This window comes from Trachurus trachurus, assembly GCF_905171665.1.
Source record: "Trachurus trachurus genome assembly, chromosome: 14".
Taxonomy (NCBI): Eukaryota; Metazoa; Chordata; class Actinopteri; order Carangiformes; family Carangidae; genus Trachurus; species Trachurus trachurus.
The window spans coordinates 15,498,699-15,521,603 of record NC_139903.1 but is presented as its reverse complement, the minus strand read 5'-3'; the positions used below and the strand labels follow the sequence as shown (position 1 = coordinate 15,521,603).

The following is a 22,905-nucleotide window of genomic DNA, read 5'->3' as shown; positions in this document are numbered from 1 at the left end:
TAATCTAGACTCCTTTGAATTTTCTTGATCATTCAAGATATTTTAATTATTTTCACAATTTAAATAATTCTTGTGTTGTTGTAGTGTGAAACTCCAATCACTGAGCTCCTTTTTCTATTTAAATTAGGTCAGATTGGTTTTTAGAAACCAACATGACCTAAGGCTGTTATTACCCAGCAAGACTACTCAGTTACCTAAATCTTGTAAGAGTTTGGATTGTTTGTTTTTTGATGTGACTTTTCTTGCACTGTTTCTAAAAAGAGATGAATTTGAACATTTAACGCCTCAGTAACGGGGGCGGTCATGTTGCTTGAAATATCCATCTGTACCTAAAATAGAAGCAGGATTTACATGAGCTGAGAGTGAAGTCACACTCTAATGACCCTCCTTCCTGCAAATGCTTGGTCTCACGCTGTGGCCAGCGAACCAAGTCGCCATGGAGAAAAGCCATAGCAGCCTCGCTGCATCTGGCTAATACTGCTGGAAAAATGCTGGGGCAGAGCTGTGATAATGAAGTTACTAATGCCTGTAAGAGCCACTGTTTGCTACATTAACCATTATTGAGAGATGTTCAAGACACAACTGTAAAAAATAAAATAAAATTAATTGCCAGTATTTTTGATGGAAAGCATTAAAAAAAATCTTAAAGTTGTTTGATTAAGTTATAGTGGAGAATACAATAATGTAATATCCAGTGTCCAGTTACAGAATTAAGTGAGTCTTCTTAACAATAGAAAATACAAATCACATCACACAACTTCCAAATTAATAAAAATAGATGACATTTCACAATTTTCTCACAAAGTACAATCAAAGACTGTAATATTATCATCTGTTTTAAATTATAGACTGAATTAAAATGTTATTTGACTATTTTGGAGTTCTCTATGATTGTTTTTTAGTGCTTTCCAACTCCCACAGTAAAACTATTAAAGCATCAAACATGGGCAATAACACAGGATCAAACTCACCACCTGAGCTCTGGGTGTCTCTCAAATTCACTTGAAGCAGTCGATCTGCAGTTATACTCTGGTTTTTGAGCCTTTTCTCAAAAAATCCAGGGCGCTGAATGAATTTACTGGACAATGGTTTTAGCTTCTCTTTCTGAACCCCTTTCTGCAGATGAATCATTAACAGAGAGAGGGGTAGTCCATTTCCTTCAGCTAATGAAGTCTACGCACAGTTCACTCCTCCTCAACCAAAGTCATCACAACCCAAAGTGGCAGAGAGTGAGTTTGGAGAGTGACTTTCACTAGTAATGATCTACTATTACTACAACATTACAGGGTTACAACCATGTACCTGCCTTCATCTATACAGATGTTACATTTTCCTATTTGGGGGGCCTTTAAGTTAATTTAACAATGATTTCAAGCACATATACTCATATACTCATCTCTTTTCAATCACACATCCACAGTTGAACATAACCATGTTCATTTCATCAATGAAATCTAAACATGGCTCTTATTGCTCTTGGGACATGTGTAGTTTCACTAAGTCGTTCTTGAGGCCACATGTGCTTAACGTCCACTGCTCAGTTTTCCAGGCAGGTTCAATCTGGCGTTGACCAGCAGAGCAGCAGCAGCATGTTACCAGGAGCCTCTGGAAGCAACGGTCTGCACCATTATGTTCCTCAAACAATTAGTTGTCTCCTCATGCTCAGATGGACGAGTCTTCAATTTGTTGCTGAGCAGATGTCTCCAACGGAAACAATTTTGGTTTACAGCGTGTTGACTCACCCGTGTCCCAACCCAACAATATGTAGACGAGACATGATGACATCACACACGTATGAGATCCTGTGAGGTTAAAGATAAAAGTCTGACCTCTAAATTTTCTTTTCAGTTTTACTATTTGTTTTCGATGAGCTATTTTATGTCTAGCGCCTAGACGAAAACTCTCTAGTGGAAATAACAGGGGTTTGATTAAATAGAGAAAAGCTCATCATGAATGCTACAGACTGCAGTACTGTATGTTAGAGCTGCTTGATCAGCAACAGGAGAAAGTATTTAAAGTTTCCAGAGCTTGTATTCACAGAGCTGAAAACACTGCCCTCATGTGGAGGATAAGTCCAGTGAACAAACACAAAAAAGCAGGATTTTGATGAGGGGTTTAATATATGTATTCAACTATTACTGATAGATATTTCCAGATATTGCAGTTCCCATATTGTTGTACTTTATAAAGTAATTTTAATTCAAACAGAAACATATTATCTGACAAGCCTATAGAGACAGAGAGATGTATTTTCTTTACATTGGGTCTGGACTGGCTTCAGGCTTGAGTTATTTTAAAAGTGCAATTAATGGACCATTTTAATGTGTTTTTGTTTGGAGCAAAAAATAAAACGATGAAGCATAAATTACAAATGACAAAACTGACTCAATGTGACAGAAATACAGGTCATGATGATTTGATTTAAATGAGTTTCAGGTTTAGTTTGCATATTTTTTCATTTGATTGTGTATAGGACGGAAATCTTTTTATGTCAAATGTTAGAAAATGATCACATTTTTCCCAAAAAATCATACAGGAGTGTCCTGCAGAGGCGACCAACCATTTCAAAAAGCTTCACAAGTTTTGATGCTCATCTCCTCATAAATGAGGAAACCAACTAAATGTTTGATCAGTCGTCCCGTGAAATGTAAAACATTGTTTGACAAGCCCCGGCAGTGTCCTCTCACAAATCATTCAGATCTTGTCTTTTTCAGAAATAGCACGTATGTCTGAAATGTAACATAATGTGTCAAAAATGTTGAGCTGTGAGGAGTTCATGGTGACTGGGTTTATCCTCACATATAGTTTGGTCTGGAGCAGATCAAAACACGGTCACACACACTGCTGCTTTCTGCTGAAAAGGTAAGAATATCTTTATTTATCATTGCCTAAATATCCTTTCTATTGTCTATTGGTTGTGATCAGCTAGAATAAAAAGTAAGTTCAAAGTTAAAGGTTTTGCTGTTTCCTTTAAATACAAAGATATTAACTGATTCATGAATCACTGATACACCATGAAATTTGAAAAAAATTAAATATGAAGATAATGAATCAGTAAATAGCTGACTGATGACATGAAATAATTACAAGCAATAACAAATGTAGGAGAAGAAACTATTTCTTTTTTGTTATTTTCCAACAATATTTCTGTAGTTACACTGTGTAGGGAATGAACACCATAAATGCCTATATTTATAGGTGATATTTGACCAGTATAGGCACTGTGTGTGTAGTTAATGTGGTGTGAAAGGTGATCTTGTTAATTTCCCAGTGACCTCGAGGCTCAAAAACTGCCAGCAACTGCATCAATTTTATACCACAAATTGTAAAAATCTCATGTACATGGTGTGAAAAGGACCTTTGCTAATATCAATACATATTTGGAAATAAACTTCAATTCAAATCCCAGCAATGCAGTTCTAAAGACACAGTCTAATGTAGTTTTTATCCATAAAAGATTTTGTGTCTAAAGTTATCAATAGTAGCAATTGGTTTTAAAGTAATTACATTTTCCAAACAAAGAACAGAAAAAGTTTTGAAAGTTGTTTGTTGAGTCTCTTATGAAATAATGTGGACTGCTTTCATTTAATGAAATATCACAGGCTGACTACTGGGACTTTGTCTGGTTTGTCTGTGGACTCTGCTTTCTTTTGAGAAATCCTAATACTGAACACAAACTGTCTCGATCAATAGGATGTCTGGTGCAAAGATCCTGATGTTCCTGCAGAGTCTGTCTCGTAGGAAACCTCTAGAGCCTGAGGGTGAGGTGTCAAACTTTCGGCGGTGCCTCACCACCCTCGACCTGGTGGCCCTCGGGGTCGGCAGCACACTGGGGGCCGGTGTGTACGTGCTGTCGGGAGAGGTGGCCAGAGCCGTGGCTGGGCCGAGTATCATAATCTCCTTCCTGATAGCAGCGGTTGCCTCCGTCTTTGCAGGACTGTGTTATGCTGAATTTGGAGCCCGTGTTCCCAAGACTGGCTCGGCCTATCTCTACAGCTACGTGACTGTGGGAGAGATATGGGCTTTTATCACGGGCTGGAACCTGCTGCTGTCTTATGTCATAGGTGACAGTGATAATGTTTCTCTGAATATGTTTGTACTATGTAATGGATGTTTAATTGTCATCTTTGAAGAATCTTTGAAGTGAATACGTCCTATGAGTCTCAAGTCTAAAATAAAGACGGAGAGGAAAAGAAAAAGATTTATGAACATCCAGGATCTCCTCTGTTTTTAAGGGACATCGAGTGTAGCCAGAGCGTGGAGTGGGACATTCGACGACCTGATTGGAAATGTCATCACCAACTCTCTGGGCAAACAGGCTGCCATGGATTTACCTGGATTAGCTCCCTACCCAGACTTCTTTGCAGCTGGTCTCATTATGCTCTTGGCAGGTTAGTTTAGGATCTAACTGTGTGTTGTAATTTGTGTGTAAAATTGAGAAAAAAAATGTGGATATGACAGTTAGCTTAGATACATTTTTGATACACAATATATTCAAGGTCACATTGAACTTCATATATTTTTGTGTATGTGTGTCTCTAGGGATTCTTGCATTTGGTGTGAAGGAGTCTGCCATTGTAAATAAGGTTTTTACAGCAGTGAACATCCTGGTGTTGCTGTTTGTTATTCTCTCTGGCTTCATAAAGGGCGACACCAACAACTGGTACATCAGTGAAGATTCTCTCCTGAGTGGATATGAGTATGTTTCATTATTAAAAAAAACAAAAAAAAAACAACCTTCCCCAATATCAGAAGCCAAACCAAGAACTGACTCAGTACTGTTGTTGAAGCTTTTTGAAGCACTGTGTTTAGTAAAATGTATTTTCCGTGATTAGAAATATTCAAGTCACTTTCCTGGATAAATATGAGCTCTAATTATTATTATCAGCCAACTTGTACTCTCTTTGCAGAAACCAGACTTTGCTGAATGACACCACCAGATATGGCAGTGGAGGATTTTTCCCTTTTGGCTTTGAGGGAACATTAGCAGGAGCAGCCACCTGCTTCTACGCCTTTGTCGGATTTGACTGCATCGCTACAACAGGTGATTTAAAGGAGGTCCATAAAAGCAGTAAATTCAATTTGCAATACACTGTAATGGCAGAGTAGGCTACACAGTAGTATTGTATTAAAGTAACTTAGAATGTGTGTGTTTTTTTCTTTAGGAGAAGAAGTTCAAAACCCTCAGAAGTCGATCCCACTTGGCATTGTGGCGTCGCTTCTCATCTGCTTCTTGGCTTATTTCGGTGTCTCTGCCGCCCTGACTCTTATGATGCCGTACTATTTGCTCAGTGTTCACAGCCCACTGCCTGTGGCCTTTACATACATCGGTTGGGGCCCTGCAAAGTATGTAGTGGCTGTGGGATCTCTCTGTGCTTTGTCAACAAGGTAAGAAACACAGTGTGTAACATACAGTACAAATCCCACTCTTCCACCAGTCAAATCATCTTTTTATTTCACTCTGGGTTTGTTCATTTGTATTTTAAATTTATCAGCAAAACCTTTCCATTACATAGAGGTCAAGAAGATTTGGGACAAACAACCCATTTGTTGTTGCTGCATTTATTAATTTATTTGAGTTTCTTTCCCGCAGCCTCCTAGGATCAATGTTCCCGATGCCTCGTGTCCTCTTTGCCATGGCCAGGGACGGCCTTCTCTTCAGGCCTCTCAGTAAAATGAGTGACAGACAAAGTCCTGTCATAGCGACTCTGGCTTCAGGGGTTGTAGCAGGTAAAATCTCCAACACAAGTCTATACATTTCTCCATATTTTTGTGGAAATGTTACTTACTCCCCAATTTGTTTTGTTATATAAATCTCTTCCTGTTTTGACCTTGGGTGTTGTTCATCCTCATGCTCACTGCTGAATCGCTCACTGACACTACACTGATTCTAAACGTCTAAATGTGTGTGTTTAGTTGAGAGACAATATTTGGCAAACGGGACATTTTTCCATTTCAGGCTTTACAGTACAAGGCTGAGTAAAGAAGAACAAACACTATGTGTGAACTCATGACTTCAAACACCTTACAGTCAGTCACTGACTGTAAATGCAGTGTCTCTGTAATCCCTGTCTTTGTGTGTTAGCCACGTCCAAAACCAACAGCAGCAGCAAACACAGTATATTCTCCAGTTATAGTTGCAAAATAATAAATGTAAATCACTGTATAACTGTATATGTATGTCCTTCTTTACATTAATTCTGAGAATTAAATGTCCAATTAGGGATTTTGGACCAACTCTCGGTTGAAGTTGTGGTTTAAATATCATTCATTGGGATGAGTATAAGATGACATGATTTGAGTTAATACAACTTACTGTATTTGTGTCTTTTCAGCTATCATGGCATTACTGTTTGACCTGAAGGCGCTGGTTGACATGATGTCGATAGGAACCCTCTTTGCTTACACACTTGTTGCCATATGTATCCTCATTTTAAGGTACAGTATGAGATATCATCAAGTTTTTATAGTAATACAATTGTCACAGTAATCTTGATATTTGCTATGAATGTTAGTGATAGAGCTCTTTTTTGCGATACAGTATGTTGCTCTATGATGTAAATAGGGCTCTGTGGCATCTGTAGGTGAAACTGTGACACTAGAAACTCTAAAAGATGTTCCTCATTTTGTAACAGGTTTACAGTTGAGTATTAATACAGATTGTAATTATAATCCTATAAAGTAACTAAGTGCTGTAAAATTAAAATGCCAGTGTGTTTAATATGAGAAAAATAGATAAATGGACCATTGACATTTCTCTGTGTTATTATCAGACTGTATTAGTAATTGTACACTGTAGTTGAATGAACTGTCACCATAACAGTTTGCTGATATTGTGCAGCAAGCTGTTTATTTCATTACCTGCCCTCAGTGGCTGATAATTACAAAAGGTTATTAGATAAGACGACACTGGCCAGGTGGGTGTTGGGAACATTACATTACATTACAACCGGGAAATAACCGAGGAACAAGATTAAAACCCCCTGTTGAAGTCATTGTTATGTCAATATGCTATATACAGGGTACATTTATATCTCACTTTTCCAGATACCAAACAAACCTCAGTGAGGATTCAAGCTGCAGCAAACCAGAGCCCTTCACAGTCAGTGGAGTATTGTATCCTCCTTCAGAGGCCACCGCACGGACATCAAAAAATGTGTCTGTTTTCACCATTTTAATTAGTAAGTGATTTTTTTCAACATCACTCTCAACTATTGTATTCGATTCTGCACACTGGATATAGCTGATTAATAAGCTGTGGAACTTACTTTGTTCTCCTCAGTCTTTTTAGCTGTCATCCTGAGCCTCCTCCTATCTGGAGCTGTAGAGTCCCTGCAGGCCCTCGAGTGGTGGAGTTTACTGTGCGTCTCTGTGATTGTACTGATTCTGGTCCTCAGTGTCCTGATCATCTGGAGACAACCACAATCTACAACGGAAGCTGCTTTCATGGTATAACTCATTTATCTTACATATCTTATATGTCAGCCCTGAAGGTATAAAGTGAAATGGCAAACTGGTGCCATTTAATATATTTCCTGCAAATGTGAAGTGCCAAATAGGGATACTGGGTTATTTTTCTTTGCTTTTTTTTTGTATATGAACAGGTTCCTTTGGTGCCATTGCTTCCTGCTTTCAGCACCTTTGTGAATGTCTATCTTATGGTTCAACTTGGATCAGACACATGGATTCGCTATGCAGTGTGGATGGCAGTAGGTATGTGATCAATATACATACAAAATACACACTTTAATTTAAACAAAATGTGCCACAATATCAAACAATGGGAGTGTAACCAGAGCTGATTTTCATTTTTCTCTCTACAGGATTAATCATCTACTTTTGCTATGGTGTTAAGCACAGTGTGCAGAAACAAAGGCTTCAAAATTTACAGAACCGAGTCAGCATCCACAGCATCACCACAAATATAGTGCAAAACACTGAACCTGGGCAGGATTACAATGGTTAAACAACGTGACCTGATTGATGGACTAATGAAAACATGTAGCTGACAGACAACAAAATGCTTTCAGTTCATTAAAGGTGACATGGTTCATAGTTATTACACATTTATGCAAATTAGCAGTTTCTCATATAGCCTACTACCTATAGTTGCAGGGATTTCTTGTAAAACCCAATGTGACCTAGTGCTGTATTTGTATGACTTTTTATTATCCTATTATTCATTATAATACTTTTTTGATATGCATTTGAAGTAAATATGACATTGAACATTTTGGGTAAGAAAATCTCCACCCTCTTTCCTGTTCCCTTTTTTTTTTTTTTTTTACCCTCGACACAAAATAAAAACCGTTTCGCCCTCTTTCAGGTATTCCTAATTGTATTATTCGTGTTTTAAATCCAGTCAACGTTGTCGACCCAGACCTGGCCCACGTACTGTATTTTTTAAAAGGTGCCACCACTTTTATTCAAAACATGTGATAGGAACTTACGAAAGGCGTCCTAGTTTAAGGAGGGACAGTTTACACAGCGCACCCTGTGAGGCGGTGTCAGCCAATCAGAGCGCAGACGGCAGGACGCTCCAGCCAATCAGAGACCTGCCCTGCAGCGGAGGGCATCGTTCAAAAAACCAAACGCAGCCTGGAGAAGCAGCTCAGCTGAGAGAGGTAGTTACGTTAGAGCCAGGTAGCTGCGTTTGGTCCAATTTCGACCCAGGGACTCGAGTTTAGGTCGAGTTCTTGAGTTTTGGAGATTTTTCTCAACAACTGAAGAGCTTTAAAAGGATTTTTTTTCACCGGAAACTTCGAAACCTTCGAGGTAAGTTTGATTTACCTTCGCTTTCAGGTTAGTCGCTTCAGGCTAAACAACAATAAAGATTCATGTCGCAGTGAAAATGCGGTTGTAACATAGTTATAGAAATTTTTGTTTCTGTAAATTAATCCAGTTAATGTTAATTTTGGTGAAATAATAACGTTACAGCCACTCATGTACGTTTATGTAAAACTTTTAATTTCATGTATTCACGCTCTTGCCTCGTGTTGTATCGTGTGCATTCACTATTTTATTTATCATGTTCAAAGTAGCTGCAGGACAAACAGTCTCAACAAACCTGCACGTGTTACAGTTGTCATTGTTGTTTCTAAAACGTGCAGGCAGTGTCCTACATAATGTGCAGCGTATATGTATCCCATTTTAACTATCAATGATTGATAGGTTTCAATAATGTGATTAATTTTGCACTGGTGTTAAACCTGTCTGGACAGGTGATGGCTTGTTTAATAGTTTCCTGTTTGACTGCTCGATCAGGTGTTTTGTTTGGCTCTAAAGGTCAAAGAGGGCTTCATTCAGTTTGACACACCCTGATCTGTGCTAATCCCCTCCTCCCATAGTCTCCTATGGGAGGTGCTGCCTATATAGTCTTTAAGTACTATTTTCCTCACATTGTATCCTAATCACAAATTGACTTTTGATTGCTCACAGATCCTTTGATGTTGTCATATTAAATAACATTGTCCCTTTGCGACAGGTAACCATGGCGCTGTCTCTGTCCTCTCCATGTGGATGCCCCTCAGACGAGGAAGAGGAAATGGCTGTGTTCGAGTCTACAGCAGCAGAGCACGGAGGCCTGAGCAGACCAGGTCTGCCTGAGATCTCTGTCATTTCTCCAGGACTGGACCCACGACCTTTCCTTGCAGGACCGGTGAGAGCTGACAGGTGTATGCTTAGTGATAATGTCTCTGTAGTGTATCGAGTGAAAGCTCCAATGTAAACGTATGAGGTTTATGTACACACTGTGTATATTCTGATGTAACAAAACATTCAGCCAACATTTGCAAAGCTCTGGTGTTTGAATGTTTTGACCCTATGATTTTTACAGTGTCTTGCTGTTTTCTTCCATCCATTTACTGGCTAAGTATGAACACATTAACATGATACTTTAAAGTCAAGCCACTGAACCGCTTTGAATCTGTGTGCTTAGAAACTATCAACAAAACCTGGATTGGTGAGACAAGGAAGTGGTGATGACGGAAACACTGAGAAGGTGAAGGTGTATCTGCGCATCCGTCCACTCACTGAGATGGAGAGAGAGAAAGGAGAAGAACAGGTAAGACCTTCGACTGCAGGATCAGACGTCATTGTTCAGGTATTCATGACCACTGCGGTCATGAATACCTGAACACATTAGCTGGTTTTAGTAGCAGCTGTGTTGACTCGTTCCTCACTCCTCTGTCAGGGTTGTGTGGCTGTTCAAGATGAAGAGACTCTGCTTCTCAAAGCACCGAAGGACTCTCAGAACATGAGGACTGCGGAGAGAGGCATCACCCAGAGCATGCACAAGTTCAGTTTCTCCAAGGTACACTTCTGCATTGTCTCTAAATAACGTATATACAATTAGATTTCAACCTGAAATCATATTGGATCCTGTCTTCTTCTTTTTTTAATATGGCTGAAAATATTGATGGTAAATATGGGCCGATGTGTGTGAATAGCAACGAGTGATGGTGAAAACAAGACGATTTCTGTATTTACATTTTCATGATCTGTCTTTCATAGATCCTTGGGCCAGAGACCACACAGCAGCAGTTTTATGAGTCCATAATGAAAAAGATGGTGAAAGACGTTCTTCATGGAGAAAACCGGCTCCTCTACACTTATGGTGTCACCAACTCTGGAAAGACGTACACCATTCAGGGTAAGATTTCATTCTCACGCCAATAACACATCATTATTTGATTTTGTTGTTTGTTGTTAATGAAATGAGCTTGTTTTTGCTTTGACTTCCAGGCACTGGTCACCAGGCAGGACTCCTGCCCCGAGCATTGGCATCTCTGTTCAGGAAGCTGCAGGGTCGTCTCTACGGTGCCATGGACCTGAAGCCTGTCATGTATCAGGATGTGAGACAGCTTGAACCCAATGAGGTCAGAGTGGAGGAAATCCGCAGAAACTCTCTGCTCAAAGAGGTAAACAGAAGAAACTCTTTTATTATGAGATGAAAAATGCTGTTTCCTTGTTCCAATGTGTCCCAGACTGTTTCTGTGGTGTCTTGCCAAGTGTATATACACATAATGATTTCTTTTGTTATATTTCTGCTTTGTTTTTGTTTTTTTATATTTTCAACTGAACTTAGAAAATGATACAGATTCTCTCTCATTAAACCTCAGCTCAGCAATAGTGAGCATAGCTTTGATTATGTTTTTTCTTCTTCTTTTTTTTAATCCATCTGAAATTGACTGAGCTGAACCTTTGTATCAGTCCAGTATGGAAATAATGGAAATAATTATCTTATTGAAAATGCTGTCTGTGTCTAATCTGCAATTATTTGTCCCGTCAACTTCTGAAATCTTAAAAAACAAAATTTAATAAAAAAAACCTTTTAAAGAAACGATTTGGACATCAAACAGTGTGGGAAAACAGTTTCAGCTGCTGCCATCTCATGAGACCTTGTTTGTGTTACAGGACGAGAATTTGACATCTCGTCGTGGTGGCACCACTTCGACCTGGGACAGCGGCATCGGAGGACTCTCCTCTACTACAAGTAACATCGCCAGCCAGCTGGAAGGTGAGGGCGACCGCCGATGTCGAGCTGGGCATTGTCAAAATAGGCTTTTATTAAAATTCATATCACAGTTCAGTAATTGAATGTTGATCCCGACTTTCTCTGTCTCTCCAGACACAGACAGCGTTTGTCTGGAGCCGGACAGCCTGTCACACAGTGGAGAGGACAACCTGGAGGAGGGGGTGCAGTTCTCCATCTGGGTGTCCTTCTATGAGATCTACAACGAGTTCCTGTACGATCTGCTGGATGCTTCTCCCTCGCTGCAGCCGAGGAAGAGAGTCACGCTGCGGCTCAGTGACGACAAGCTGGGCAACCCCTACGTGAAAGGTTGTTCACAGGAGTAATTCTACATTTGAAATAGTTTAAGCGCTACTTGAAATGAACATAATAAAACCCCTTTTTTTTTTCCGCCTCCATGTCAGATCTGAGCTGGATCCAGGTCCGCAGTGCCGAGGAAGCGTGGAGGGTTCTGAGGGCCGGACGTCGTAACCAGAGCTTCGCCAGCACTCATCTCAACCAGAACTCCAGCCGCAGGTAGGAGTGCGTTCCACGTCGTGTACCTTTTGCAGGCACAATCGCCTCAAAAACTCGTTCATTCATCCCTCTGTCCATTAAATTTATGAATGAGCAGCTCGTGTGATGATATGTATGAATGTTTGCAGGTATAATCGCCTCAAAATTCGTTCATCCCTCTGTCCATTAACTTTATGAATGAGCAGTTTGTGTGATGATATGTATGTATGTTTGCGTGTCCACACATCTGCCACTAGTACTTTTCTGGGGCATATTGCACTTTAATGATTTTATTGTATGTTTTTAGTACTTCTCTGCTGCTTTTCCCCTGTACTGTCTTTGTCTTTGTTGTGACGCAGCACTGCTCTCTGTCCGAGAGAAATTTCTCCTTCGGGAGACCAATAAATGATTTTGACTTTTGACTTTGACTTGAAAACGTGTTTTGATCTCTTCAACCAAACGGACCATCGTGATCTGATCATCTCTTAAATTTATCACCTACACAGCCACAGCATCTTCTCCATCCGTGTCCTGCACGTCCGCCCAGAGGCAGAGTCCAGCCAGACCATGCACATCAGCGAGTACGTCATCTAATGTTCTCCCACCTGACATAAGCGATCAATTATTTTCTTTTAATTCACAATTTTCTTGCTTGTTCAAGGCTGTGTCATGTTGAATGTTTGATAAAGTATATTAGGAATTATTAAATTGAGGCACTGACAGAACTGTGATATTCATGGACTTCATCATTGATTTTGGTATATGTGGAGTTTTTAAAAGTAAGGTGTATCTCTTTCCTCAGACTGACTGTGTGTGATCTGGCCGGGTCTGAGCGCTGTAAAGAGCAGCGTAATGGTGAACGGATGAAGGAGGCCAGCAACATCAACACGTCCCTCTTGACACTGGGCCGCTGCATCGCTGCTCTGAGACAAAACCAGAACAACAAGTACGTGTTTAAGTGGAAGTCTGAATGAAGGCAAGAGGCCAAGAGACGGATCTGACTGGTTACAGTTATTTGGATTATAACATATTTCTTTCTCATGTCTCCACAGATCAAGGGCCCCCCAGGTGGTTCCCTTCAGGGACAGCAAACTGACCCGGGTGCTGCAGGGTTTCTTCTGCGGCCGAGGAACCTCCTGCATGGTCGTCAACATCAACCCATGTGCCTCCATCTATGACGAGACCCTGCAAGCCCTCAAATTCTCTGCCATTGCCACCCAAGTAAGAAACGCTGCTGTACATTGGACTTCAGTGACAGGCAGTGATCGATTTCAGGGATGAGATCAAGTAAAAATATCCCTCTCACTATTTCAGCTCGTCCATGGCCCGTCCACAAAGACCAGGGTGGCCTACATCCTGTCCCTGCTGCGTGAGCCGCCAGGAGCCGGTAACGACAGCACGGTGCTGGAGGAGGACGAGGACGAGAGTGATACCGAAGACGGAGATATCACCATGTTGAACACTGATGTAACGTTTCCTACAAATTTACAGTTTTTATCTGCACAACCACTTTTTCATTATTTGGCAGAACATATTCATCTGTAAAACAATGATAAAATGTTGCCGCAGCAGTGTTGTGCGTATGAGATGAACATCTTGATGATGACTGCGTGTCCTGTAGGCTCTGCTGCAGGCCATCGATGTCCTGAAGAGAGAGGTGCAGCGTCAGCGGGAGGAGAAAGAGGCTCTTGAAGCCAACGTGAGAGAGCAGGTGGTTTCTGAGATGATGGAGGTCATCAATGGGATGCAAGAAGGCTTCAGGTGTGTGTGTGTGTGTGTGTGTACTTTGTTGCATTGAGGACGTGTGTTAGAATCCTTTCTAACAATGTTTTCAATGTGGAACCAGCAATTCTTTCTTGAACGAAGTTGATTTTAGTTTTAGTAAAATAATTAGAGAAGAACGTGGAATTGGAAGATCATTAAATCTTTAATGACAAAAGATGTTGAAGTTTGAGGTCAGTATGTAAACTGCTAAGCCGTGATGTTTTCAACCTCACAGTGAGACCTTGGAGGCAGAGCGGGCTCTGATCGAAGAGAGATACGAGGACAAGATAACCAACCTGCAGAAACATCTGAAAATATTTTACAGCCAGGAGCTGAAGGTGGGCGTTCATGATCAGCCTCAAGTTTGCATCGTTTTCACATCGTCTGTAATATCTACAATATTTTCCAAATGCAGTTAGCGTCCACAGTGTCATCTTAGAGTATCCATGTGTGTTTCACTGATCTATTTCCTTCATTCCTCTCAGGAGCGCGACCAGGAGATTGAGGCTCTGTCTGCTGCTCTTGAAAAAAACAAAGAAGCTCAATCGACCTCCGTGTTGGTGCCACAGGGAGACGCCCCTCGACGCTCTGAGCGTCTCACTGCTCAGACGGATGTCGGTAAACTACATGCTGAGCTTGACCAGTGCCGCGCCGAGCTCCTCACCAAAACACAAGGTGCGTTAAGACGGAAAAACTGCTCTGATGACGTGTTCATGATAACATACCGGTGCTGGCATCTGACTGTCCGGTTCTGTTGTCTGTGCAGAGCTGACGAAGCTCAGGATGCAGCTGGAAGTACCGGGCTCATCGAGCGCCGTCACCGCCGCAGCTGATCGCAAACTTGAGGAGGGTCAACGGGTCAGTTGCTGCTGCACCATGACAAACCGTTTTATTTTTCTGCATGCGAGTCTCCAACCTCAGAGACTGAAGCTCTGACTCTTTCTGAACAGAACCTGCGTCAGCTGCGTCTGGACCTGCAGAGACTGGGCGTCGACCTGCAGTCCGGAGAACGGGCCTGCTGTCGCAACACAGGAGGGGAGCGACTGCGGCAGGCGTTAAGCGCTGCAGATGACACACTGGCCAAACAGGTACAACCACACGTTTAACACCGTATAATCGTTTTATAGACATAGATCGTCATGTGAGGAGCTTTATCTTCTGTGTCCTGGGAGCAGGAACAACAAATAGTCAATAAGACAGAACAGTTATAAATTAACAAACAATAAATGTGATGAGGGAAAAGTTTGGCACTCATTAACTTAAATAATGCAACTGTAAAACTTGATTAACAAACTATTTATTTTGTGGATGATCGTTTTCATCAGTTTATTTTAAATACCCCCAGCTTGAAATGTAATTTACCCAATAAAGGTTTATTTTTCTCAGTTGCATAAATATAATTTTCATTATCATCATTTTAAAGCGGCATCTGTCTAAAGTCTGAATCTCAATTTAAAATTCTTTGTTTTTCTCCCTCTCAACACTTCACTAACAATCTTGATGCACATCCAGCTTTTAAACTAAATCTTGGTTCCTAACATCTGCACCTGGTGTTTTGTGCTGAAGCACGTTCAAGAGCTGCATTTTGCTTCACTCTGTCTCTTCCCCCCTGGTCCTCCACCTCCCCCTCTCTGGTCTGGTCTAACCCTGTTCACTGACTTCTTCTCAGGACCAGATCCTGGCGGAGCTCCTGACCAGCCTGATGCTGGTCAAAGCCGACTTGAGGCGGAAGGGGGAGACGCTGGCTGAGATGCAGGCCGTCCAGCCCCAGCTGCCCCCGTCTGGCTTTTTTGCCCCCACCTCCACCGCACCAGATTACTGTAAGAAGAGGGGCTGCGGGGCCGGGGCTGCTGCCGCCGCCACCACAGGCGATGCAGAAAACCGGCCTCCACAGAAGCGGCAGTTTTTCCAGTCTCTCTTCCCGACGCGTACTCCGACACGTAAACACAACGCTCGGGCTGTGGAGGAGGCGAACGTTACCCCCTACACACGGATCCTGAGGTCTCGTCAGCAGTCTCCACCTCGCAGCCCGGCCCCCACCCCGCGCACTCTCAGGGGGAAGTACTGAGCTTCACATGGACTCTGTCTCTATCCAGATATTATGCAAAAGCAGAAGTCACACTCGCTGGTAACTTTATAGTATTTTATACTGTTTTTTTTATACGCTCACTGTTTGCAGTGCTGTAATGCCAAATAATACAGTTATAGTGTTCATGCCAGTTAAACAGTTAATGCTTTAAATGAGTGTGCTTTATACTACTAAGGTCAGTTAGGTGCTCTTGAGTTATTTAAGTTTCTCAGAGTTATATTTATGGGCATGGTATTGATGCATGTGTGTGTGTGTGTGTAATTAACATTTTCTGCAACACCTCAACATGCCTTTGCTGCAAGTGCTGTTGTTTTTACAATAAAAACAAGAAACATTTTTAAATTGTTTTCCTTTTTTTTCCTTTTACTTTTAATAGTCATGTCTGCATTTAAGTCACTACATCCTTTATGTCCTGTACAAAATACAAACAATCTTATCATATGTGGTTTGCTTTATTTCAACTATATATGGCATTGTTATGGCAGGGACTGTGCCTTGTTCATGTGCTTTCCTTCTATATGTTGTGTCTGTCTGTGTAAATAGTTCAAAGCGTCTCCTGTTTGTACTCGCTGTCTGTGCTATGAAGGATCCTTTTCAGTTGTGCTTTTTGCATTAACCAAGCAATAAATGATAAACACAGCATCTGTATTTCAATCTGTCTTTTAAAAGTATGAAATCAGGCTATAATAACCTGCATTTATTAAAATTGTTTTGTTTATATTTGCAGTAAAAATCTTACCTTATCCTGGACAAAAGATGAGAATTACAAATTTTACAAACAAACGTGATTTTAATGTCTATCAAACCTCCAACAAGTTTCATGTCTCAGAATACACAAATTGTCCATTTCATGGCCGTTGAACGTCAGGGAGTGAAGGAGATGAGGTTCAGAGGAGAAACCCTCCTGACTGGTGTGTTGTTGTTCGAGAGCTGAGCGAACAGATCGGCCGACGACGTGTCAATCTGATCTCTGACCTGTGAGATCTGCCTCAGCAGAGCCTTCCCCTCTTCACGGGCCTAAAGACAAAGACCACCAACACTGTTAGTTGTACTAGTTACTGGTTTTACTTTAACAACAGGGAACTCAGATTAAACGGTCACACTTACATCGTTGTAGTCACAGCAGCGCTGAGCACAGAGGGACGCCTCGTCGTAGCACTTGTTCTTGAAATAGTACTGACCCAGGTACCTGAGGGCTGTGCTCACCTCAGCATGCTCCAGCTGTTCCTGTAATGACCAGATTTCATCATAGTATGTGGACAAATGAATATATTTTTGATTGTTAACCATCTCATTCCAAAACCACAGACATTAATCCGCTGTTCCCAGACTCATGAATGCCATGACCCAACTTGTTATAAATCTGAACTCTATGTAGATAAAAAACTTTATGTAGGCTATTTCAGGGTTCGCACTCTTTTCTTGAAATACTTTTCCAGAACTTTTCCAGGACACTTTGAGCTGCTACAGTCTGACAAAGATGTTATTACACCATATACCAATACATCCCCCGTCCCATTCATGCTTTGGAGAAGTGTTCTTTGCTGTGCTGTGTTGTTTCTATGTTTGTTCCTCTCTCACCTCCAGAAGTCTGATTTAAAGATGTGCATGGCTATGGCTCTAACTTATCTATGAAATAATCTCTTACATGCTTAGAAATTATGACATCATAGAACAACTCAAAAACATGTTCACCCAACTTTTTTCTCATTTTCCATGTGTTTTCCATAACTGGAAAATTGGTCAATCATTTTCCGGGTTTCCATGTTTCCCAGGACACTGGGAACCCTGTATTTATTGTAAATTAGCTGCTCACAGCCAACCTGCAGTAGTTTTATCACCCACCAGGGGGCGCTGCCCACAGTCTGGGAATCACTGCTATGAGCAGTAAGAGCATTAGTCAAGTTGGATGAGTTCAGAGTTAATTTGTCCCTCAGGCTATAGATGAGATGATTAGATGTTCTGTGCAAGTGAGTCAACTTCTTCCACCCACAATAAAACCTTTTTTTTCTTCTTTTTTTTTAAATAGACCTGACTTTGTGCACAGAGTAACTGTCCTGTTCAAAGAGGACAAAAAAAACCTTCTCCAACATTCACCCAGAAGTTAGAAAACAAATGTTGTCTCAAATATCTCAGTGTTTAAATTGTCACATGTATTCATGGAGCTTAAGATTCTTACCCCACAGGAGAAAATGTCCTGGATGTAAAGCATGTAACACTGCGCAGCATCATCAGACTCGTTCAGCTGTTCATGGAGCCTAAACAAACAAACAAGCAGATTTCACATCTTACACCTTTTTCTGTCGCTTGCACAAATAAGACGATGCAAGAAGCTGCAGATCAGATCTTCATTTGGTTCTTAAACTTGAAACTAAAATGTGATCAATGCTATGTTTTTAAACCACAAAAAGACAATTACTTCGCCAGTTTGAGTAGAGCCATTTTCTCCACATCTCCAACAGAGTACGCCCTCCAGTAGCACTAGATAAAAGACAAGAAAGTGTGTCATGGTCTGAATCAAAACAATAAAGAGACCTTGGTGGATGTTGTTACACAAACCAGGAGACTTGTAAAATTCAGACCTTCTTGCCTTCCACTTGCTGTGACAGTTTTTCGTAGCTTTCACCCAGTGCGACCAACATGCGCGAGTCATTAGGTCTACCACAGAAAAACATCTCATGTCAAAGCAAACAGTGCCTGTTACGGTTTATGATTGTTGCATGTGTTAACTTTTTTTTTTTCAGAAAATACTTTGATTAAGGGAAACACTTATAAAATCCGTACCTGAGCTGGTGAGCCTTTCGGTAATAGTACAAACAGTAAAAAGGCATCTTGAGGATCTCATACGTCTGACCTAAGCCGTACCAGGCTCGGTAGTCCCGCTTGTTCACTTCAATAGCATGTCTGATAGAACAGAAAACAACAACAGAAAACATGAGGGAACAATGCTCCTGATATGAATTCAACTGATCTGAACTCCACTCTCTGGTGATAAATAAAACCTCAACCAGACACACACCACCTTCAGTCTGACCTGTAGGCCTGTATGGCGGCTGAAGTGTTCTTCATTTCCATGTATTCATGGCCCATGAGGGTCCAGGCACCGAGGCAGCGAGGGTTCAGTTTGAGAGCTCGCTGGAAGTAGAGAGCTGCTTTCTCATGCTGAGAGCGCAGGCTGTAATAGTTACCTGTGAATAAGGCACATCATTAGCACTTGTTGCTGCAGCAGTTGGTTTTGTTCACAGTATCTAAAGGCTACAGCCCTCAAAACGAAGAAGAATAAAGAAAAGTAATTTTGTATTTATGCAGCCTTATTGTTCTATTGAAAGAAATGTGGATTTACATCAGAGAAAAACAAGCTTAGTACTGTAGTAACTAAATATTTAACTACTTTAAAAGAGAAATATCAGGTTATATAAATTATGATGCAGTTTATGTATAAAGTGAATTCTGATCATTTTTTGTGAATGATTTGTGAATAGTGAGGAGGAGTGGCATTTGATCCGATGAGCTGATACCTACCAATGACACAACACGTCTCCACTCTGTACTTGTCGATCTCCACCAGATTGTGGGCCAAGTAGCTCAACTCTGGCTTCATGCTCTGTGGAAACATGTTACCATGAGCCACAGAACCAAACTGTCTATTAATCATAACCTTATTTCACATAGATTGAAGGCTGAATATTTGTGAACCCTAGACATGATTCAAAGGTAAAATGAAGGGCGAGTGAAAATGTGTCCTTGTGTTTGACACCGTACACCTACTGGATATTTAAAGCTCCAAGTCACCCCGTCAGCTGAGGGAACAAGACAACTGTCAACGTCTACCGTGGTATCACATGACAAGCAGTGAACTCACCTTAACATAAAGGAGGTTGGAGAATGTGTCCATGTTGTCAATGCGATACGGATCCTGGTCCCTCAACTCGTTGAACAGAGCCAAAGCTTGGTCAATATCTGGAATGAAGGAAAGTCACGAGACTGTAAGACTTAACCCACCAACATGATATTCTTCTAAAGGTTTATTGAGGAGGTAGAAGTTAAACCTCTAATGTTGTGGTAGGCCACGGCAATCTGGGAGATGATGTAAGTGCTCTTAGAAAAGCCGGCCTCGATGAGATTCTGGTATTTCTGCAACGCTTCTTTGATCATCTGCAGCTCTGTGTACATGTGGGCCATGAAGAAGTCTTTAATCCAGCTGTCTGGTAGAGACAGTGACTTCAGCTGAGGAGAAAACATAGAGGACAAGATTGTCTCAAGTTTGCTCTGAAATGCTACGTTTAGTTTCAAAACAGTGAGTTCCTCGGCTCATGAAAGTGAAGATGACAATGACACTACAGAATGTAAAAATTATTTTAAAATGTGTAAAGACAGAGCTTGTTACCATTTCAATATTGGTGACAAGGTTACTGAGCTCCAGCCAGGCTCCCCAGTGAAGAGGAAGTGCGTGAATCGCCTCAACAAACACCTCCACAGCCTCCTTCAGCAGATCCAGCTTTCGTAGCACCACCCCATACCTGTGCTCCCACACACACACACACACACACACACACACATCGTATAGTTTGAGTCCTCTGTCTACTCTTCTGCATAATCTGTGAAAGTGTGCACACACCAGAGGAAATGTTCTTACAGGTAAAGGGTGAAGCCGTCCAGCTCTCCTGCGTTATGCTTCTTACTGAGCTCAACCCTCAGTTCTCTCAAGGCCTCATTGCGGACCTGACCCTTCTCCAGGGGACCTAGGACCATACACAAAAAAAAAACACAAACAGGTTTAGTATTAAAGAGTCACAAAAATATTTGTATTCTCCTTTTTTTTGCTCCTAAAAGTCAAGTCCTCACCTAGGCTGTCCACTGTCTCGTCGTCTTTCTTTTTCTCCCCTGACTGGAGACAAAGAATAATACTTTTTAAAGTGGTTCAAGTTTTCTGTCATTTACTGAATATGAGCATGTCAGATATATGCAGGCTCTTACCAGATAGCGAGAATACATATAGAGAAAATAAGCCTTCTGACTGCAGCACCCTTTCAGGAAGTAAGCAGAGCGGTCATACTCTTTCAGGTCAAAGTAGGATTTGGCCAGTGTAAGTGCATCCAGGTCTTGTGCATCTTCCTGTGTTTTGGACAAACAATGGACAAGAAAAGTCATCCAAACCAGAAAAACATTTGAACATGTTCAGTTGATAGGCTACCTTTTTAAACTGTTGTTAATTCCCATAAAAAAAGATCAAACCAACAGTGTATTGATCCTAACACTAAGTAACGTCTGTGTCCAAATGACATCTGGTGGACAGATAAGCAACAGAACTTTTTGCAATTATCACAATTCACACAGTTGACCCAAACAAGCTGACACACCCTCCTATGTCAAAATGACCCCAGTGAATCCACCTCTTGACTGATGCCTAAGCTGTTCTTGGGAGCTACTCAGATTTTTTAAGATGGTACATATTTGTGATCCATCCGATTAAAAAAATTAGCAGAGGACAAGGATGGATTTGGGAAAAAGTGCATTAAATAAAATAAAAAACACTACATTTAGGATATTGCCAGCCATGTGATTGAGTTTAAATATTTCATATGATACAGCTTGAATAAAGAGGTCAATTCAAAATGAATTGTGCAGCATGAAAGTGACTCTTATTATACAGCTGGTTTGTAGGAACTGCAGCATACATATTTCTGCAAAGTAATACACACGCACACAGTGATATAATGAAAACAACTCAGAAAAGTCCTCTTCCCATGAGAGTGCACTAACCTCAGTAAAAGGAGCTGATGGGGGTAATTCATCCTTGGGAAGAGGAGCCAAAGCAAATGCCAACTCAGAAGCCCTGAGGTGTAAACACAGAAAAGCACGTGACATAACTGTGACATTATAATTAGGTTTATTAGGTTAATTTTTAGATTAAAGGTTTTAGTGTTTCCACACCAGCATGTTCCTTGCAGCTGTAAAACAAAACACCACCACTAAGTAGCTTTCTTTTTGACTCAGCTTTCGTCCAGTTTGTGGTTGTTTATCTACAAAAATCAATGACAGGCTGAAGTTGAGCCAAGTGATGATTTTGAAATAATAAATAATGTGGAGTGGTAACAACAGCTCTGTAAAGTTACATCTGTGTGATACATAGTCAGCAATGTTATACGTTATTTCACAGTGTTTTACTCCCTGCTTACACTTGACAGCGAACACATTGTTGAATTTAAAACTAAAGTAATCACTTGTTGACGCACTTAGCTGAAACATGGCGCTAATAATCGGTGTTTTAATTGTTATCATTCAGCAAACAGCGTTAGCTAAACTGGTGAAGCGACACTTGTCAACAGCGCTGCTAACGTTGCTAACACAACAGGGTAACCTGGCAACGTTCGCTGTTCGTTACCACGGTAACAAAGCAGACAGACAGCCGGCTTGTGCCACATTAGCGACGGTCAGTCTCACCACTTGGCGCTGTGCAGCAGTCCTCTTTCTTTACAGAGGGATATCACAGATATGAGCTGTTTCTTGATCTGCACCAGATCTCCAAACTCAATACAGAGAGCCGCCATTTTCATATTTTATCAAGCAGCTCTGTTATTGGTGGATGTTACAAAGCGGTAGACCCGCCCACCGGGGGTGACATCACTTCCTGGTCCTATCAAAATAAAAGCGTCAAGGTTACAGGTAGGCTAGTATATATTTTTTAAGGACAGCATAAAGCTAACTTCTCATTACCTTCGCATACAAACCAGCATTTCTGTCGCAGCTACGTATATCCATGTCTTTTAATATATTATACAAGTTTTGTATCTTTCCTATAGATGTCATTATCAAACATGGGCTGTAGAAGAACACAATTTTCAATAAAAACATATAATGTGAAAAATCATGCTATAAGCACAGAGGTATTGCACATCTCTCAGCCACTATAATGAACACAATATCAAGGTCCTGTTCTTTGTCATTAAATAAATACATTAAATACATTGCAGTAACAAGCTGATGGTGTGTCTGGTTTTAATGAAGAAGGCCCAGTTTTCTT

At 41.0% G+C, this 22,905-nt stretch overlaps 3 protein-coding genes across 3 annotated transcripts; 2 read left to right on the top strand and 1 right to left on the bottom strand.

Moving 5' to 3' along the window:
- Positions 1-3,694: 3,694 nt before the first annotated feature.
- LOC310997118 (cationic amino acid transporter 2) lies at positions 3,695-7,966 on the top strand (the record flags this gene model as incomplete). Its single annotated transcript, XM_083986734.1, has 11 exons — positions 3,695-4,064; positions 4,236-4,391; positions 4,543-4,699; positions 4,911-5,044; positions 5,166-5,388; positions 5,594-5,730; positions 6,336-6,438; positions 7,048-7,181; positions 7,283-7,449; positions 7,605-7,713; positions 7,824-7,966. The coding sequence occupies 11 exons, from the start codon at positions 3,695-3,697 to the stop codon at positions 7,964-7,966; spliced, it is 1,833 nt and encodes a 610-aa protein (XP_083842860.1).
- A 674-nt stretch (positions 7,967-8,640) lies between these two features.
- On the top strand, positions 8,641-16,061 carry kif20a (kinesin family member 20A). The gene is made up of 19 exons (XM_083986733.1): positions 8,641-8,775; positions 9,485-9,658; positions 9,938-10,063; positions 10,193-10,312; positions 10,513-10,651; positions 10,744-10,919; positions 11,416-11,518; positions 11,630-11,842; positions 11,938-12,049; positions 12,535-12,609; positions 12,831-12,974; positions 13,081-13,249; positions 13,343-13,495; positions 13,650-13,789; positions 14,028-14,130; positions 14,278-14,467; positions 14,559-14,650; positions 14,743-14,880; positions 15,462-16,061. Exons 2-19 carry the CDS (start codon positions 9,491-9,493, stop codon positions 15,858-15,860), a joined length of 2,760 nt encoding a protein of 919 aa, XP_083842859.1. The 5' UTR covers positions 8,641-8,775; positions 9,485-9,490; the 3' UTR covers positions 15,861-16,061.
- Positions 16,062-16,693: 632 nt separating this feature from the next.
- Positions 16,694-22,438, bottom strand: cdc23 (CDC23 (cell division cycle 23, yeast, homolog); the record flags this gene model as incomplete). The annotated part of the gene is made up of 16 exons (XM_083987286.1): positions 16,694-16,898; positions 16,989-17,108; positions 18,061-18,139; positions 18,301-18,362; positions 18,464-18,539; positions 18,666-18,785; positions 18,916-19,069; positions 19,404-19,485; positions 19,744-19,841; positions 19,931-20,108; positions 20,269-20,401; positions 20,518-20,623; positions 20,727-20,769; positions 20,859-20,996; positions 21,645-21,717; positions 22,326-22,438. The coding sequence occupies 16 exons, from the start codon at positions 22,436-22,438 to the stop codon at positions 16,746-16,748; spliced, it is 1,728 nt and encodes a 575-aa protein (XP_083843412.1). The 3' UTR covers positions 16,694-16,745.
- Between the last annotated feature and the right edge of the window lie 467 nt (positions 22,439-22,905).